The 18,360-nt window shown below is 57.4% G+C and overlaps 6 protein-coding genes across 6 annotated transcripts; 2 read left to right on the forward strand and 4 right to left on the reverse strand.

The window, feature by feature from the left end:
* Positions 1 to 693: 693 nt before the first annotated feature.
* TRAVEDRAFT_21816 (uncharacterized protein) lies at positions 694 to 2,852 on the forward strand (the record flags this gene model as incomplete). Its single annotated transcript, XM_008041847.1, has 6 exons — positions 694 to 795; positions 911 to 1,338; positions 1,418 to 1,616; positions 1,701 to 2,273; positions 2,382 to 2,445; positions 2,638 to 2,852. The coding sequence occupies 6 exons, from the start codon at positions 694 to 696 to the stop codon at positions 2,850 to 2,852; spliced, it is 1,581 nt and encodes a 526-aa protein (XP_008040038.1).
* A 2,007-nt stretch (positions 2,853 to 4,859) lies between these two features.
* On the forward strand, positions 4,860 to 10,229 carry TRAVEDRAFT_30186 (uncharacterized protein). Its single transcript, XM_008041905.1, has 6 exons — positions 4,860 to 5,411; positions 5,459 to 6,032; positions 6,087 to 8,713; positions 8,779 to 9,480; positions 9,538 to 9,798; positions 9,859 to 10,229. Exons 1-6 carry the CDS (start codon positions 4,943 to 4,945, stop codon positions 9,870 to 9,872), a joined length of 4,647 nt encoding a protein of 1,548 aa, XP_008040096.1. The 5' UTR covers positions 4,860 to 4,942; the 3' UTR covers positions 9,873 to 10,229.
* Positions 10,230 to 10,950: 721 nt separating this feature from the next.
* Positions 10,951 to 11,484, reverse strand: TRAVEDRAFT_49602 (uncharacterized protein; the record flags this gene model as incomplete). Its single annotated transcript, XM_008042100.1, has 2 exons — positions 10,951 to 11,364; positions 11,413 to 11,484. The coding sequence occupies 2 exons, from the start codon at positions 11,482 to 11,484 to the stop codon at positions 10,951 to 10,953; spliced, it is 486 nt and encodes a 161-aa protein (XP_008040291.1).
* Positions 11,485 to 12,444: 960 nt separating this feature from the next.
* TRAVEDRAFT_151399 (uncharacterized protein) lies at positions 12,445 to 13,566 on the reverse strand. Its single transcript, XM_008042491.1, has 2 exons — positions 13,289 to 13,566; positions 12,445 to 13,232 (listed from the first exon to the last, which is right to left on the reverse strand). The coding sequence occupies exons 1-2, from the start codon at positions 13,471 to 13,473 to the stop codon at positions 12,527 to 12,529; spliced, it is 891 nt and encodes a 296-aa protein (XP_008040682.1). The 5' UTR covers positions 13,474 to 13,566; the 3' UTR covers positions 12,445 to 12,526.
* A 911-nt stretch (positions 13,567 to 14,477) lies between these two features.
* Positions 14,478 to 16,147, reverse strand: TRAVEDRAFT_49604 (uncharacterized protein; the record flags this gene model as incomplete). The annotated part of the gene is made up of 4 exons (XM_008042101.1): positions 14,478 to 14,867; positions 14,933 to 15,832; positions 15,897 to 16,034; positions 16,109 to 16,147. The coding sequence occupies 4 exons, from the start codon at positions 16,145 to 16,147 to the stop codon at positions 14,478 to 14,480; spliced, it is 1,467 nt and encodes a 488-aa protein (XP_008040292.1).
* Positions 16,148 to 16,840: 693 nt separating this feature from the next.
* Positions 16,841 to 18,071, reverse strand: TRAVEDRAFT_49605 (uncharacterized protein; the record flags this gene model as incomplete). The annotated part of the gene is made up of 7 exons (XM_008042102.1): positions 16,841 to 17,239; positions 17,298 to 17,309; positions 17,367 to 17,434; positions 17,506 to 17,646; positions 17,699 to 17,849; positions 17,907 to 18,004; positions 18,056 to 18,071. 7 exons carry the CDS (start codon positions 18,069 to 18,071, stop codon positions 16,841 to 16,843), a joined length of 885 nt encoding a protein of 294 aa, XP_008040293.1.
* Between the last annotated feature and the right edge of the window lie 289 nt (positions 18,072 to 18,360).

The raw sequence follows: 18,360 nt of genomic DNA on the forward strand, positions 1-18,360 counted from the left end.
AGGGATATACATGAGTGTGAGCCGCCTCCTGACGTACCGTGACAGCGATCATCCGTCCGATCTGCGATCACTCCGGGGAGTACATTCTTTGTGTGGGCCGCATCCGCCCGCCTCCTCGCTTTCCCAACAAACGCCATTCGGCCTCCATCCATAGACGGTCCTCATATCCTATCAATCCGAGAAGGAGAAACCCCTCGCGGTCGCTTCGGAGATGGTAGTAGCAACATTTGACAGGTCCTTTGGGGATTCTGGCTTGGGCATTAGGATTGCCCATGAACCGATCTCGAAACCAAGACGGCATGTAGGAGGCTGTATCATGCCCGAAAGTGCTAGACTCGAAAGTAGCGGCGAGGTAAGCAGATGCGGGAGCATAGCATGACACAGACAGTTCGTATATAAACGGCACATCTTGAAAGGGCATAGAAATTCCAAAGTCAATGGGGTTTGCCTGCAAGTCACGCCCTCCGGCGGACATCGACAGGAAGGAACCTTGTCAATTCATAATGGTGGTTGTGCTATGTATATTTCTGGAGCATAACGATAACCAGAAAGTACTTTGTGTGCAAAGTAAAAGCCGACTTATGCTGCCACTATAGCTGTCAACCTACTCAGTTGCCTAAAGTGGACATACACCCCATCCTGCACCCTAATATGTCCTCGCGTGCCCATCAATGCTTTGTACCATCAACCATCATGGCGACATCTCCGCCAGTGTCGCTGTTAAGTTTGCCGCCAGAGTTACTCTTGGAAGTCTTGCAGAATACAACGGCCGAAGCATTGTGCCGATGCAGACAGGTGAGCCTTGTCGTAGTGGAAGTAGCTGTAGCTTGATTTGCTTGCGTCGCATCTGCAATATCTCAAGTACGTTCGTTCTAACATCGCGACTCGGACACGATCTGCGTTATCATAGACATGCCAATTACTGCATCAACTGATCCGGGAGACACCCTCTCTCCGATACAAACTCGAGCTCGCAGCCGCCGACCTCGTCGACACACCACCTCCCGGTGGACACGCACTCACGCTGGAAGACAGGATGCAGCGGATCAAACACTATCGTCAAGCCTGGCATAAGCTGCACTTATCCGAGCCCAGAAAATTCATCATCCGCGCAGGCGCATTCCACAACAAGCCCCAGGACTGGCTCTTCCATCCCAGCGGGGTGCTCGTTGAACGGACGGTATCGGAAGACCTCCTCTGCACGCGGCTTGTGACGCCTCTTGGAGCACGCAGCGAGGAGCAGTGGACAATCCCTCTGAACAAGGTTGTTGGGCATTTGAAGCAGTTTGCCATCGACCCGTCGCAGGACCTCTTGGTCACCCTTACCAGCGTCACACTGTGAGCATCAGGCACTCGTTAACATTACCTGATTTGCTCCGCAACCTTCGCGTGTTTCTGACTTTACTTGTTGTCTTAGGGGTGGTACTCGTCTCGCATTTCGTTCCTTAGCCACAGGAAAACCTCATGCGCTCGCCCCGATAAAGGTTCTGGCGATGCACGAAACCTACCGTGATATGAGCTTTATCAGGATACAAGATTCAATTGTCATGGTACACGGCTGTAGCTCTACTGGGGACCTGCTGTGGAACTGGAAGACTGGCATACTTGTCTACATAGTGAGTTCATGGAACGCCCCCTCGCGTCTTCCAGAGAACATCCCCTCAGTGTCTGATGATCGTAATTTGTATGTAAATATCTAGGTCAAGACATACGGCCGAAACCAGGTGGCCATGATAGACCAAGGCCACGTGATTACCGTAGCACATTCGGCTATCCACGCCCACAGCTTCGACCCAAACCGCTCCTCCCCGTTCGGTGAAGATGGTACTGCCCAAGAGACGTACGTGTCTCTCATGGAGCCGAGTCGCATTCGCGTAGTCTTCATCGGAGGACAGGCGACCGTCCCGCATACCTCGTTCTGTCGCCTCGACACCGAGAGGATGTTTTGCGTCTTCGCCTGCGAGGGGAGGGAGCAAGGTCAGCCGGTCGGCACCCCGAAGCAGCTGCACATCTCCGTACCACGGTCGGCGATACTGGACTGCGTATCGCGGATGGGGGATGACTACCCACGCCCGAGTTTCGGCTGGGACGAGTGGGGCGCCTGGGGACAGAGCGTCCAGTCTATCGCGAACTTCTTTGATTGGCCTCAATATAGCATCTGCGGTTCGCGTGTTCTTGTGGCCCGTCCAACGGGCGATGCCAACGCCATCAGATTAGAGTTGCTGGAGTACGCTGTGGTGAGCGTCTCAGATCTGGGTTCGCCGCAAGACAAGGTACGAGACGGACATGACGCCATGCCGAGGATATTTGTGCTGATGCAACGCGCGTTCTCAGGATGGGAGGACGACATCGTTACGCCTAAAACGGCGCGTCTCTCGTAGCGTGCAATGTCCGGAACAACGTTTGCGACGGGTGTATCTTTGGGAGAACGGAGTTGTAATCCAAGTAAGTAGACTTTTCTACCGAAAATCCCAAAAAGCGAGAAACACGGACACTGACGACGATCTGAACCCGTACTTCATAGGGAGATGAAGCGGTTCATATAATTTTCCTAGAGCAATGACTGCGCGCATCGCCCCCAAGACGTGAGCCCTTCCTATATAATTTCATATGCGGACTCGCATGGCTATCGACAAGCCTGCTTCTTGAACGAGTTGAAGTTTTGCGTTACGCAGACCGTGAGCCTCACGGTCGCCAGTGGGTCGCACACATGGGGGACAGTGCTGACCCGCCGCTGCCAGTGTGTGCACGATCATCTCAAGAGCGTCGCGACGCATTTCGCAGTGTTGAGACCGCGAGCAGAAAAGCGAGTAGGAACATCAAACGAGATGGGAAGGCTGAACATGTGTTAAACATTCAAGCACTTTGTTAGTAACGTTCGCACTTTGGGGGTGGAGTCGCAGACTCGGAGGTCCGAATCAGCGAAAGTGCACAAACTCTGCATGATTATGTAGCGCCGGGCCACATGTGCATATCCCGAAAAGGCAGGTTGGCGGTATGCAAACCTTTGCCTTGCGCGGCGGGGGTTTGCATACCTTTGCCCGGCTATGCCATATATACGAATGAACACCCCGTCAGGTGAAGGTTTACAATTATATGCAGGATATGCTTTTCTGTGTGAGTTTTGAGTAGCATGGGCGTGCGAGCTCCTGTGGAATAAATCTGAAGTCCAAGACCATCGGCAGTACGACCTCGAATACCAACTTGCCCTATGATTCTACTTTTGTGTATGCACACACGCTCACGCCGCAGGGCATCGTGCATTCATGCATCCTGTCACGTCAGACGGGACTCCCTCGCCACATTACGTGATGCACCGGGGTCGGATGCATGACCTTCGGCGGAACTTTTCTCGTGGCCTCTGTCCTCCTTTCCCTTTCCCCCTCGTCAACACTGCCGAGGCTCCCTTCGTGCCTTCCGTCGCTTTCCCTCTTAATTGCACCACCTGTACTACACCTGTGTGGTCCGGAACACTAGTCTAGAACTATCTGCTTTAAATCAACTCAGGTACGTTGGTTTTATCAGACTTCGATTCCCTCCGTAGAGGCTGAGATTGAGAATCCTATATGTAAGTGGTACTGATAGTCTGCTCTGGTGCTGGCCGCTCTCGCATAGCTATTCCGAACCTCTGGGAGTTCGTATCTCTTGGGTTACTCAGGCTTGCTCGGGCCTCTCTGCTTGGTTGAGCTAGTCTTATCTGCTAGGTTCTCGTCTTCCATTTGCCACTGTCTAGTTGCTACTCGCTTCTTGGTGAGTACATGTATGCATCCTAGGTAGGGAGCTTCGACTCTGCTCGACGACGCCCATGCTATTCCCCCTCGAGCACCCTGAGCTGCCCCTTCCTGTCTCTTCCTGTCCACTTCCTTGTGCCACATGCTTCCTCCTTCGCCGTCGGTCTTGTTCGATGTAGTCATGTAGAAATTAATATATTTCGTCGATGTTTCTCACTGTGACCGTCATCAGCTCGATTACTGTAGAGATCAGACGTTAGCGGCGCGTCACAGGTCACAGAGACCTCCGCCCCGCCGCTATTGGCCCCTCGGTCACTGGTCACCGAGGCCGCCGCCGCTTGTGACACAGGTACCACACACCGTAGCGCCGGCCGCCGCTGGCGCGGCGGCGGTAGGTAGTGTCACAGTCGCCGCTCCGGACGGTGCGGTCACAGGTCACCGTGGGCCTCGCCGCTCCGCCGCATCGTATCCAACCGGTCACACCCAAACCCGCCGCCGCTAACGTCTGATCTCTACAGTACTAGCTAGCGAAAAAGTGGAGTATCAAGAAAATATCGGAATATATTACTATGTTGTTTGCAGACCCCACCGCGCGTTGCATATACCCCACGAGCTCTGTATGCTTTCGCCGCGCGCGGCCGAGTTATACCAGGCAAGGCCAATTATACAATGGGCGCTCAAGGTCTGCACGCCTATGGGCTGATTGTTGCAACCGCTCTACAAACCTTCGCCGCGCGAGGCGTCTTTTGCAACGCACTCTCATATATGCAACTCTATACGTCGTCGTGCATATTTGTGTGCACTTTCGCTGATGTCGCAGTCGAAATCCGTATTCGTTATTTGCGCTTGTTAGGATCAGAAGGCCTTGCACAACACATGTCAACAACGCGACACGTTGCATAGTATTTCCTTCGGCGTATGCACCGTGCATATCATATATGATCGTGATAAGCGTGCGCGTCGATTAACGACGAATTTATGTGCCATATATATCGACGTACCAATATGACATCGCGTGATCAAGGGACTCGTACATGCATATGCATAGTAGTTGCCCTTAAATCAGAATTACCAAAGCGGGCGCTGGACTCGTTCCGGCGCGAGCGCTTGTTCAAAGTTACTTCTTGTTCTCGCCCTCCTCTCTCGTCAACGCGTCAACACTCAGCGCCGGGCTCAGTGAAGGACGTTAGGTCCAACTCTTGGCTTACATCATGGCCTCCTTTCTCTCGAAGGTCTTCCCGCGCAAGAAGGAGAAAGACGCGAGCAAGCGCGCCTCTGTTTCTTCTCTCCTCGAGGGCAAGTTCGAAGCCGTCTCTCCCACAGTCTCGCCATCTGCGGCCAAGTTCGAAGAGGATTCCCAGAATGCCAAGGACAGAGGTCGATCAAAGGAGAAAGAGAAGGAGAAGGAGAGGGACACCGGTTTCTCGCTCTTCAGGACCAAGTCTCGTCCCCTTTCACCTCCCCCCGACACGCGCAAGACCGTGCTGGAGACTCCTCGTCTTACTCTAAATCTTCCGGTTCCGAAGGAAGAACGTAGCCGCGCACTGGGAGTCGTGTTTGAGGGTGATCCAGATGACAGGATAGCTCTACCTGACAACGTGATCGGCGAGCGACGACTCAACCCGCTCGAGGCGCTGCTCCTTGTCAAAGCGTGTTCTTCAGCGATCATCGCGAATGGAGGTACGTGCTCCCCACTGTTATGCAATGCAAGCGTTTATTCTGCTCAGGTCTCGAAACTTTGGGGGTCATGCACCCGTTTTGGTACTCGGCCTCCCCCGAGGTGCAGCGCAAACTCATCTCCTTATTCATACTTTCCTTGGCTCCCAAAAGCCCGATCACCACGCTCTCTCCCAGTCCTAACTCTGCCCTCTCGACCTTTGACACCGAGTTGGTGTACACTCGCTCGCCCCATGACATCGCTGCCGTGCTGCGCTGGGCGTTGCGTCACCTTCGTCTCGAAGGCGAGTCGTTTGGACGCGTCGATGAGCCATGGAAGTGGTACCAGGTGTTTTCGGAAGCAGAGAGGACATCATCGTACGCAACGAACGCGTTTTCGGACGCGTTGGCACCGCAACTTCCTCCCTCACATCTCCAACTGCTCATCGCCACCCTCGATATCGTATCTTCTCTCGCTGCGCACTCAGAGCACAATGGTATCTCTGGTAGCAAGCTCACCAAGTTCTTTGGGCTCTGGCTACTCACCGCGCAGAGGAGCGAACAAACGGATGACTGGGCGTCGTTCTATGCTCGCTGGGAACGAGCCGGTCGAATTCTGGAGCATCTATTCTTGGCACACATAAGGTATGTTACTATATGCTTTAGAACATGTGTCCATTTGTTAATCCACGCGCGCAGAGATGAGATGGCACGCAAGAAGATTCCACTGCGACTTGCTGAACTCGTGAAGGGATATCCGTACCACAACAGAAGTCCTTCCGCGGACAGTGCAGTCTCGGTCGATACGGACCTCTTGCCTCGTCCTCGGCTCTCCACTCGGCAATACGACGCGCTTTACGTTCGGGTCGACACCGAAATAGTCGATGGAAAGTCCACAAAGCAGAAACAACACCCCCTCCGCCTAATCTCAGATGCCCTCAAGTCCGACTTGGAGCTAACAGATGCGAAGTTTGCGAGCATTTGGGAGACGGTGAAGACTGCCGCCCTTGCCAACGACGAGCCTGAGCCTATCCTCTCGCACGTCGACGGGTATCCATCCGTATCGCGGATATTTGCAGACGAGACTATTCGCCTGCTCTCTGTCATACCGGCGGGTTCTTCGGGCCCAACGACCCCGGGCGTGCCGACTATCCGAGTACCGCGTCCTCCGCGCAAGCGTTCGGGCTCGCTCAAATCGAGCAGCGCCGCGAAAGGTACGGCCAACGGTAACGGAAAGGCCCCCACCAATGGCACCGCGGTAGCTCGTACCGCCGCCACGCCTACATCCCCTAACCCCCCTAGCTCTCCGAAGGACTGGGTGGACTTCTCATCTGCAGGCTTTGGGGAGAGCACACTCGGCAAGGACTTTGTTGCCACCTTACTTGACAAGGATGTCGAAGTCACTGCACCCCGCCCGGTGGTGGAGCGCAAGACCAGCAGGAAACGCAAGGCGTCCCCCGGCCGCTCGCGTGGTAACTCCGTCGCCACCTCCGAGCCCGAGCCCTCAGCCCGCGCGCAGCCGCTCAGCCCAGTACCTGCGCCGAAGTCCAAGTCTACGGTCGTCAGCATGTTAAAGCTCGACGAGGCTTTCATCGACTTCTGGAGCGACGCGCTACTCGACCCGGTCTCTGCTGAATGGCCCAATTTCGTCGTTGCCCAGCTCAAGGCCCTCCCTGGCCTTGAGATCGACGGCAAGCCTATCAGCTGGCTCGTCCTCGAGCAGCGCTACGTTACACCTCCGCCACCGCCTGCGCCGGTCTCTGCGGAATCTCAAGCAGACATCTCCCCGCCGCTCAAGCGCGCCTCGTCACCCAGGCCTTCTATGCGTTCAGAAATGTCCGCGCGCAAGAGCTCCACACTCGCTGCTGCAAGAAAGCGCCTCACGTTCTTTTCGTCCAGCCAAACGCTCGGCGGGCTCGCATCCAAGGCAGATTCAAAGGCGCCCGCGCGCAAGAAGGCGAAGCCGACGCGTATCGGCGAGATGGGTGAGATCATATCCGAGGATGACGGCGCGGAGAAGAAGCCGGAGATCAAGGAGCCCGAGAAGGAGGAAGCGAAGACCGGCGGCCCCGCACCCAAGGAGACGGTACCTGCGCCGCCTGCGGACGCTCCGAAGGTGGTAGAAGCAGTCGTCGCGCAGCCCGAAGAGTCTGCTATGACCACCACGCCGGCAGCTTCTGAATCCGCAGTGGCTCCCAGCCCTGTTCCTCCCATCGTCCCTGCTCCAGCATCTCCCGCCATCGATGCGTTGTCCCCGCTCACGCCGACGGCGGACGACTTCCCCGCCGTCCCGGTCGTCGGCGGTCTCCTCGCCTCGGCCACGGCCGCCACGACCCTCGCTGTAGTCGAGCCTCTGAAGACCGAGGATGCACAGACGGAGGACACCCCAGTGCTCGCTGTCGCAGAGCAGCCGATCGTCCCCGCCGACACGACGCCGACCGCCGCGGACGCGGACGCTGACGCTCCGCAAGAGACCACCCTCCCGCCCGCACCCGAGCCCGTTGTGCTCACGGGGGAGACGCCTGGCCCGCAAGTCGCGCTCAGCACGAGCGAGCCCGCTGCGCTCGCGGAGCTGTCGACAAAGATCGATGAGGTTGTCGCGCAGGCGGCGTCGGAGCCCGAGCTCGAGAAGCTGCCCTCGGCGTTGAACCCGGAGGTCGCCCCATCGGAGCCCGAAGTCGAGCAGACAGTCGAGGCCGTTCCTGAAGAGGTCGTAGAGGCGGAAGTTGTGCCGTCGGCCGCGCCTGCGGAGGCACCTGCCGTTGTGCAAGGAGCGGCGTTTGAGGAGGCCGAGGAGGCTCCAGTCGTCGAGCCTGTCACTGAGGTCCTAGCCGTTGTGCCTGATGCGGATGTTCCTGCTGTTGCGACGGAGGTTGAAGCTCCCGCCGTTGTGGCAGAGGCTGAAGCTCCTGCAGTCGAGGCCGAGGCCGAAGCCCCTGCTCCGGCTGTCGCTGCTGTGTCCGAGGCTACCGAGCCCGCTGCGCCTGCCGAACCTGAAGCTGTCACCACCGAGGCACCTGTCGAGGTCGCCGAGGTTCTCCCTGAGCCCTCCGTTGAAGAGTCACCTGCAGCTGAAGAGGCCCCTGCGGTTGAAGAGCCCCTCGTCGAGGAGACTCCTGTAGTCGAGGAGGCACCTGTGGCTGAAGAGGCGCCTGTTGCTGAAGAAACCTCCGTGGTCGAAGAGGCTGTCGCAGTGGAGGAAGCTGTGCCAACTGAAGCTGCCCCTGTTCAGGAGGAGCTCGCTGTTGAAACAGTCGAAGTCCCCGTTGCCCCGGAACCGGTGGTGGAGGAAGTTTCTGCTCCCATCGAAGAGAGCACGCCTGCCGGTACGTTATTTTGTCGTGCACATGTATCTCCGGAAGCTTACGATGGGGATCTTTGTCCCTGACAGCCGTTGAGGAGACTGCTGAGGAGCCTGCTGAGGAGGCTGTTGCGTCACCAGTCGAGGAACCAGTCGCAGAACCTGAGGCACCTGCAACGCAGCCCGAGCTCCCTGAGGAGACAGAGACGCTTACTGCCGCAGAGCCTGAGGCGGCCGCCGAACCCGAGACCGTCATTGCTGAAGCCGAGCCAGAGCTTTCGAGTGCCCCGGAGCCCGAAGTCGAAGTGCACACGGAGGAGGCCCCGGTACCTGCCGCCGCTGTCGAACCCGTACAAGCGGAGGTTCTGCCGGAAGAAACCCCTGCCGTTGAAGAAGATGTCGTCGAGGATGTCGTTGCTCCCGCTGCGGAAGAGGTCGCTGACGAGCCCGCTGCTGAAGAACCTACGGCCCCAGAGGCAGAGGAGCCCGCCGTTACCGAGAGTGCCGAGGTCCCTGCGGCTGAGCCTGAGCCGACTCCTGAAGAGAGTACTGTAGCAGATGCGCCCATTCCCGAGGAATCCGCCGCCGAGCTTGAGGTCGCGGCCGTTCATGAAGAGCCTGCCGCGGCACCCGAGCCTGCGACCATCGACGAGCCTCAGGCTACGACGGAGGCCGAGGTTGAGGCTCCTACTGCTGAGATCGAGGAAGCTCCTGCGGCTGAAGCTGAGGAAGCCCCTACAGCTGTCGAGCCAGAAGTCGAGCAAACCTCTGCAGTCGCCGAGGAGGTTACCGGTATGTGTGCAGTCAAAGTGTTGTCTAATCTAGAACTGACCGAACCCCGCATCGTAGCTGAGGAGCATGTCCCCGCTGTCGAAGAGGCACCGGTTGCGCCTCAAGTCGAGGCCGAAGCGCCTGCGCAGCCCGCTGTAGAGGAGCCTGCTGAGATTGCACAGCCTGAGGCCGTTACTGAACCAGAAGCCTCTGAGGAGCCTGAAGCCGCTGAGAAGCCCGAGAACGGCACGGTCCACGCTGAGGTCAAGGCCGCTGAGGACGCGCCGGCAGCTGTAGAAGAAGACGCTGTTGTTAAGGAGGAGCCTGCTGTTGCGGAAGGTACGCCAGGCCCAGTCTTTGGTACAGCAAACCCCCTTGCTCACCAGTGTTGTCCCACAGCGAGCAGCGACTAGAGAAACGGTCGCGCTTATACCTGACCACTGACGGTCCGCCGCGCGATCACGACAGCTACGAGCACGAGTGGCTGCACGGACGTTCCCGCGAACATATCTGCACCACCACGTACGGAAGATACCCCTCTCCCTTCCCCCATTTTCCCCTTCCCTACCCCCATCTAAGTCCCGCCCCCGCGCCTGCCCATTCATTTTATCCACATATGCTATCCTGCTATCTCTCTTGCCGCTCGCGGGCGCGCGACCCCTCCTGCGCCCACAGTCACGACTGATGCTATTTACAGCTTGCTTATTATGTCTGGACCGCCCCCTCACCCCCTCATGTAATTCCGCCCCGTTCTCCCTCATGTGTTGATTCCGCTAGGGGCGCGATGCGCCGTGCGGCCATGAGCTTCGATGTCCCTATTCATACATACTCACGTTCGTTCGTAGTTCTGGCCTGGCCATCGTCTATTGCAATCAACCGGATTCACAGTTGTACTACTGCGTGGACGCAGAGTTGCCTTGGGGTTACGAGAGAGATGATCGCGCCCACGAAGACTGCCCCTGTAGGCTGTCGCACTGCAATCACGCGTACGTCTGCAAACGTCGATCGCGGGATAAATGCGGGATAGGCACCGTGGCACGACCTTGACGTGACACGCCGACATGCGTGGATCCTTCATACATAAGCCCCGACATATGCGGGTCGCGATAGCGCAGCATGCACAGAACACGCAACAAGATACTCTCACCTGGGCGAGACCCATCTGCATAGGTGTCTAGAGCCTACGGGGGTGGGGCTGATTGGGAAGTATGTATACGCTGCACATACGCATTCTTGGCGCGCGCAGAGCTCGATCGGGAGATATCGAAAGATAGTTGTTGTGCACGCCCGAGTCTGAAATAACATACAGTTGAGATTAACCCGTCCGAAATCAAGCAGCGCAGCTATGAAGCCAAGCATGAGCAGACCTATCCTCTGAGATGAATCCCGGTCCTCGCTTGAAAGATAACGGGCTGCGGGTGGACTCACCACTACTAAGATGCACTAGCCAAATGACCCTCCCGCTCCGCAAGTGATCGCCGCTGAAGCACCCTATCGCTGATGGCTTCCGCTCAGAGCCGCGGACGCCGCACTCGCTGGACTCTCGGCGTTCGTCGTTGTCGCTGCGGTGCCCGCACCCGCGCCCTCCGTCACAGCCGGACCGGCCGCACCCCCGCCCCCGGTACTAGTAGCAGTCCCGTTCGTCGCGGCCGCGTTCTTGTTACTGTGCCCGACCGTGCCGCCGACCGCACCGCCGATCACGGCGGCGAGCACGACGACGGTACCGAGCGCCATGATGAAGATCCACTTGCGGGTCTTGTACCACGGCAACCGTGCGGGCGGCGGGTATGCGTACCCGCCCGCCTCGGCCTTGGTGTGGTTCGCGGAGAGCACGGGCACGGGTGGGGGAGTGTGTGAGGTGGGCGCCGCATGCCGGTTGTCGAGGAGGTCGATGTTATATCCTTCCTACAGGGGCAGTCAGCATACCATACGGGTGCAGGTTAGGATAGGGACACGCGCCTGTTTCTCTGCGCGCGTGGCGGCCGGCGCGCTCGCGAGGAGCCGTTCGTCGTATGCGCCCGACATGCCGGTGGGATGCTAGGGCAGCGGGGATCGTGTGGATCGTCCGGGACGATGAGGAGGATGGTGGAGGGAAGAGAGAGACGACGGCGGGCGGGGGAGGCCTGGCATTGCGAGGGACCGAGCTGCTAGGCGGCGCGCTAGTTTTGACAGATGGTGGAGGGCGACAGAAAGGCGGTGTATCCATATCCGGCCCTCCTCCCTCTCGGCGTCTCCCCCGAGTCCGACTCCTTCGTTCTTACTATTTAGCATCACGGCTTTCTCGTATGTCGGAAAATCATGGTATACAATGCCTTCACTATGTCTTTGTGGCAGGAGCCGAGGTGTGCATTCCGCAGAGTGAGTCCGGATTGCAATATCCTACTAGTACTCTACGACGCATACTAAACCGAAAGGCTTGGCAGATCGAAAAGTTCACCACTCTTTGGTAAACCACGGTGATTTTCTGCGCTCACTCTATGCGTATCATAAGCGAATCGTGTGGTATATTCTCGTATCAAAAGAGCACACCGCGACCGGGTCGCAAGCTGCTTCAAACTGTGCGTATATTGCCGCAAGTGTACCCGGGTGTGCGGGCTCATCTACTCGCTTACAATGGCAACTGCAACACCGGTTATCACGGGCCAGTACAAGAGCCATCGCGCCGGTCGTTCATTGTTTGAACATGGTGCGGTGTCATCCCTGTGTGCTGAGCCAACGCCGCACCCACAAGGATACAGCAGTCGACGAGTTATGCGGGCTGAGGAGGCCATTGTTCACTTCAGCACTCCGCGTTGTTATTCCTCCTCCAAGGATTGTTTTACCTTCGCTCTGCTCCCACCAAAATTACACAGTTGCCGTGCGATCGACTTTCACGTCTTGAGCGCGCGGGGAGGCGGCTGAAGTGTATAGTACATATATTCTACATACATCCTGATACTGAGTCTGTGATCATGATATCAATATTTCAACAGAGCCTGGGTGTATGTTCGGACGCTCTGATCCCTCAGATATCATCCATGGATGCTCATCCGGTAGGCTTTTGACCATCCAACTCGTATGCGCAGAACTAATCCTCCAGTTTCCCCGCCCAGTTCTCCACGGTGACGCCCATCATGGACGGCAGGTCGTTGAACAACTCCCGCTGGAACTCCTCCGGCCGCGTGTACGAGATCATCCGATGGCACTGCGCACACAGCTGCCGGCGCCCCTCCTCCCCCTCCGCATCGATCTTGTCGATGTACGTCCCCCACAGCGACGACCACCGCAGCGACTCGATCACCGTCTCGTCGTCGACGAGCTTGCCCAGCAGCTGCGCCAGCACCGCCGCGCACGTCTTCGCGCGCTTGCAGTGTGGGGACACCGTCTGCCCGAACACGCGGTGTGTCGCCTTCACGTTCGCCTGCAGCAGGCGCGCCTTCGCCGCGAACACGCGCCCGAGGTCGTCCGGGGCGAGCGTCTCCTGCGAGCCGTCCTCGCGCGCGAACCCGCTCACGACCTCCGCCTCGAGCATGCAGCACACCATGAGCGCGGCGGGGAGGATGGGGGCGCCGGCGGGGCCCGCGAGGCGTGCGAGGTTCACGACGGCGATGGTGTGCACGGGTTCGAACTTGGGTGGATGTAGGTCGGAGACGCCGAACCAGGCGTCGCGGGTGTCCGTGTACCATTTCTTGAGGTAGCCTAGACTGAGATCGACCGCCTGCGCGCATTGGTACTTCAGACCGAGGCGGATGTAAGCGGAGAGCTGGTGGATGGTTGGCTCTAGCGCCCAAACGCTGTGATGAAATGGGGGTGAGCCGTACGGGCAGCGATCAAAAGGATGGCGACATACTTGAGTGCGCTTCCTGAGAAGAAGAGGCGGAGGAAATGTCTGAGGTCTTCGGGGGAGTCTGATAAGCGCATGACGGTGTAATCTCTGTCACTGCGTTTCTCCACGTTGCAACTGAGCCCGAGTTCAGGGGAGATCTCTGGACACGCTTGCGAAAGTATGTCCTTGAGGATTGGCGAGTGCTTCATGAGGGTCCCCCTGTACACTTGGAACTCGACTTCTCGAGCTATGAGGACGAGGTTCCCGTCCTCGAACCAAAGCTCGGCATCTCTTGTTGGCGCAACAGAAAGCGCGGATGAGCTGAGTTCGAGGAGAGGCAGGGTTTGGACAGATGCATCCTGCCGATATGGAAGTGGGGTCTGCGTCTCTACTGATGCCGTTGTAGACATAACAGTACGATAGACTTTGAACCTGTAACTCAATGTCGCATTAGTCGAGGGTACGAGCACATGATTGCAATGTCCGGCTTACGTCTCAGCAGTCGTGCAGCGGGATGAATACTGAGGCGCACGATGTGCTGCGCTTCCTGCTCGGAAAGGCTGTTGTGATGCTCGAGCATGTGGTTGCCTCAAGGCGGGAAGCACGCGCTTGCTGTCTTATGGGCGGCTTACACCTAACTCGTTATACTCGCCTCCACATCATCGCGGAAGAAGAGGGGAACCCGAGCAGTGAGCAAAGTAAGGCGGGTATGTTCGCACAGGTGCGCGGTAGCACTGCCGCACACGGAGGAGGAGGATCGGTTTAGATACATTCTATGTCCGATGGGGCATTTATTTGGGCGCCGACTGAATCTCTCACCAGCTTTTGATCGACGTTCACACTGAGTCCAAATTTCGCTTGTAGTGAGCGTAGGTGAGCGTGCACAGGCTTGCGCACCCCGCCCTGCTCTATTCATTTCTGACGATGATGTGTGGTCTACTTGGATGAGGGACGACTATCACACAGGGCTCTAAGCCATGGAACTTTTCTACAGCATTACCAGGTGACCGGTAGGTAGATATCCACGGCCAAAATTCCCCATCAATGTGCGGGCTACAACTTGAGTACCAGTACTTACGTACCCCAGTGGAGTCATAGAAGGTACGTTTGCAACAGCAACGAAGAGGAGTTAATGAAATGCGACAGCTATAGCGATACAACAGCTCGACAACAGGAAATAAGTCAATAAAGATACGAGAACACTTCTGAAGATCTATGGGAAAGTCGCCCATGTGTCCTCCAACGAGGCGTACAAGTCCAACTGCTTCACCGTTCCATCGCCTTCCCACCAATCCGGTGCAGCTGGACCTCCTTCCATGTCTTCCAGCCATTCCCAAACAGACCAGCCTTCCGTAGCCCTGGAGCCCGGCACCCTCGCGACGCTCTCGATGATAGGCATGCCCACGTTTCGCACGCTAGGTAGCAATGCCATCGCGTCCAGAACATAGTCTCGCACCACCGTCTTCACCAACTGTGCCGACCCTTCCCACATCGGCCTCCAAAGCACGGTCCATAGCGCCGGTGTGCGCGCCTCCTGGGCGGTGCGGAAGGCGTGCCCAAACTCGGGTTGCGAGCGGAGGGCCTCTCGGGCAGCATTCCACCCCTAGCGGCCAACCAGCAAGGTCAGCCAACAGAGCGCGAGTAACAGCCAAATATCTGATAACGTACCTCGTTCACAGGAGCCTTGTCCCGCAACTCAAAGAACTTGAGGACAGGCGCTTTCAGAGCGCTACAAAGCACGACGGGGGAGTCGGAGCCCCAGAACGGATCTCCTCGTGGCGGCGTGCGGAACATACGCACCACTCGGAGGGCGACCAGCTGCTCTCCAAGGTCCTCTGTGACCCTCGCCAAGACGTTCGGTGCCGTCGCGCGAGAAACGCGCACAGACAAGTGCGTCACTCCGCTCTTCCGCCCGATACGGCTGACGAAGTGGGCGCCGGCGTCCAGAACACGCAGCTTGGGGAATGCGGCCGGCGTGACGTGTGGTGGAGGCGCGTGTACATGGTCGAAGACCCCGCGGAAGTCCTCTAGGTTGCGCTGGTTGGTGAGTGACGACCAGGACGCAAGCACCAGGACGTCCGAGTCACAGTGGAACTTCTCCAACTGCTTCGAGGGGCAGTCCGCGAGAATATCGCGCACTGCAGCTTCAGGTAGCTTGGCCCCGGTGACGGCGAGCTCCCTCAAACTTGGAAGCTGAGAGAGCGCGCCCGCCAGGCGCAAGACGACGCCGGCGCAATTCGCGTATCCCGCCACACCGTCGAGCGAGACGGTGAGAGACCTCACCGCGTCCGCGCGATGCCTCGCGGATAAAGCTGTGGTCGCTGTGATGACCAAGGAGGAGCGGACGCTCATGGCCCGGTAAAAGGTCGCCTCTGCAATGGCGCCGATGTGTTTACATGTGGACGCGAGGTTGACGAGATCTTCCTTCCCTAGGTGGGAAAATACGAGCAGCCAGAGCTCCACTGGCATCTTCTTGTGGGCGCGCTGCGGAGGCCGCGTCGACGTCGGCTTCGACGTCGGTATCGCGGTAGGCGGGCGGATCGTGGCATGTAGAATACGGGAGACGAGCTACACAGAGGTGCGTGAGATATACGTCAGAATATGTACGAGTGTGAGCGGTATCCTGACGTACCGTTGCAGTCGATACCCTTCCCGTCCTCGGGTCCGCCGTCATTCCCGAGAGTACGCTCTGTATGAGGGCCGCGTCTACCTGCCTCCTCGCCACCCCAGGTCCCGTCGCTGGTTCTAGGGAGTCATTGACTGTGCGGACCTGCAAGGTGCGAATACCAAATCGGTTATACTCTCGCGCAGTGCATGTACGGCCCATGCGGACGGTAGGCTCACCACTTCGGACAGAGAGGTGCCGCCCACGGGGGATTCCATCGCGCGATGGCTTCGCAGAAGGAGGGAAACGTCGGGGACGACGCGCCTGCTCAGGCCCCTGCTGGGGTATTGGAGTGGATGAGGGGAAAGTGTGGTGACAGTGGTCGAATGGTGAGAAAGCGGAAGAGGAGGGACAATGGGCAATCCCTCGGAGGTGCGCCGATCGTAGCCACCGCTCATTAGCGCGCGTCTGGTCGAGCTCACTTAGCCACGCTATCTGCTCCTCTAGTACAAAGGTATCTTCCTGTATCTTTTTGCAGATATTCCTATGGATTTCAAGAGTCTCCCGGATTATCGCCAAATTTTTCCACCGTCGGGCGCGCGCGATCCAAGTACTCGCCCGCGCCGCCGCGCGTCTCGCAAGTCGCGTCTTGTCACCTGATCGCGTTGTACGACAAGTCGCGCCGTCCGTGGTGTCGGGCATCTGTGGAGCAATCGAGGCCAAAACCTTCCGATATGTCGGTCACTGGAATCAAGCGGTGTGCTACTAGAAGAGCGTGCTGACCACACGAGGGCCGGCGTGGTCCTCGAATGAGGATGGCATATCGTCCGAGCGCGTCACAAACGGTCAGCTTCCCCTCGCAAATTTGGCATGAATGTTAGATGATTCGCGATATCAAAGGTACTAAGAAGAAGACGAAGGTAGAGATGGATGGCATTACACCGTCTTTCGCTCGTCTCCTTCACTTTCCATCACTCTCCTACTTCGAACTCAGGTGACTGCGACCTAGCCTGCGAAGGCTGTGCGAAGTCTACCGATTCCACGTCGTCGTCGAGGTTGTCATCATCCGAATCGTCGTCGAATGAGTGGACGGGGCCGCCGATCGGACCGAGGAATTGCGGGAGCATAGACGGGCCTGCCCCCGGATCGTCGCCGCTCACGGTGCCGAGGGAGAGGGAGGATATGGATGCGCCCACCGCCCCTTCCAACCGGGCGTTCGTCTCGTGAAGTGCGAGCAGAAAGCGGCCGTTCAATATGGATGTGATGCTGTTGACATGTTCCGCCGTGCGGGTAAGCAAAGGCAGCAACGAGGCAGCCAGGGAGATTGCCGTACGGGTCAATGAGCGCCACAGCGTAGGACGATCCTTGGTCTGGTATTATCGTAATCTTGAGAGCAGGAGACTGAATACGTATATTCTTTCGTGATACCTGTTCGAGCACCTACCGGAAGAAAGATAAGCACCATATCCACTATGTTTAAAGAGACCAGTGTGCTACAGACGGGCTCGTCAGGGGACGAGCGGCGGTGTTGAATAAATTGGCAGCGGACCAGAAATATATAGCCCCTGTATAGCAGACAAAGATTCGCAGATCAGACTTCGACCGTGTTATGCGCAGCGCATCGCGTCGAGCTTACCATTTTCCCACATAACCTGCTCAAGGGAAAGCCGCTTCAGGGTACCTGTTCTCAGCTGGATCGCCGCACGCGTTTGGCACCAGGTAACGGCGACGGCTAGCGAGTCCACGAGGATAAGAGAACCTCTTGAGGCAATGGATACTGTAGGGGAGATTATTACTACTGTCTGTCATCTAGAATCTGCCGTACCAACATCTGCCATACCGACGAGTAAGCACAATACACGACGAGTATGATCTGAGAAAGAAAACCCACCCAATGTTAAATCCCGCGCTCCCAGTGTTGCCGTTTTCACAGTTCAACGGGGCGGGGAGGTTGATGGGCAATCGCTGGTATGCAGCGGTCTGTACACTGTACACGTCAGCAAGCACATAACGATGCATATGAACAAAACAACTGACCGCGTTGATGAGAATGGGTGTCATGCTCAGCACTAGTGCGACTCCGCCCAGGATCCTGTTCTTGGCCGAGAGCGAGTATATTCGCAGAGTAGTAAATGCTAGTATATTTCGTCAGCGGGTTAGTTGGGGCGAACGACGTACATACTCACCTGCCGGTCCGATCATATTTAGGATCCCTAGGACATTGATGAGCCAGCCGAATGAAGCACAACTTCCAATGGCCCCGACATCAGAGAGTACAGGCGATAAAGGCTCGAGAACAAGCGTCTACCTCTGTGGACGTAGGGTTCATTTCTACTTGTGCATAAAGAGCAGGTAGTTGACACTCACGGTATTCGACATGGATGGACTGATCCCAAGGTTCAGGATGCAAAATAGCAGAATCGTGTACCTGTTCCACATATAGAGGAGTCGCGAGACCCAGGTCTTCGGCGTTCGCCAGATATATCGATAT

Source organism: Trametes versicolor (assembly GCF_000271585.1).
Source record: "Trametes versicolor FP-101664 SS1 unplaced genomic scaffold TRAVEscaffold_8, whole genome shotgun sequence".
NCBI lineage: Eukaryota > Fungi > Basidiomycota > Agaricomycetes > Polyporales > Polyporaceae > Trametes > Trametes versicolor.

Bases quoted from the DNA above. Each gene is read 5' to 3' on its own strand.
- TRAVEDRAFT_151399 (XM_008042491.1), bottom strand. From the start codon at position 13,473: ATGAAGCACTCGCCAATCCTCAAGGACATACTTTCGCAAGCGTGTCCA. The intron at 13,233-13,288 runs GTATGTCGCCAT...ATTTCATCACAG, and splicing joins TTCTCAGGAAGCGCACTCAA to CGTTTGGGCGCTAGAGCCAA.
- TRAVEDRAFT_30186 (XM_008041905.1), top strand. From the start codon at position 4,943: ATGGCCTCCTTTCTCTCGAAGGTCTTCCCGCGCAAGAAGGAGAAAGAC. The intron at 8,714-8,778 runs GTACGTTATTTT...TGTCCCTGACAG, and splicing joins CGAAGAGAGCACGCCTGCCG to CCGTTGAGGAGACTGCTGAG. The intron at 9,481-9,537 runs GTATGTGTGCAG...CCCGCATCGTAG, and splicing joins AGTCGCCGAGGAGGTTACCG to CTGAGGAGCATGTCCCCGCT.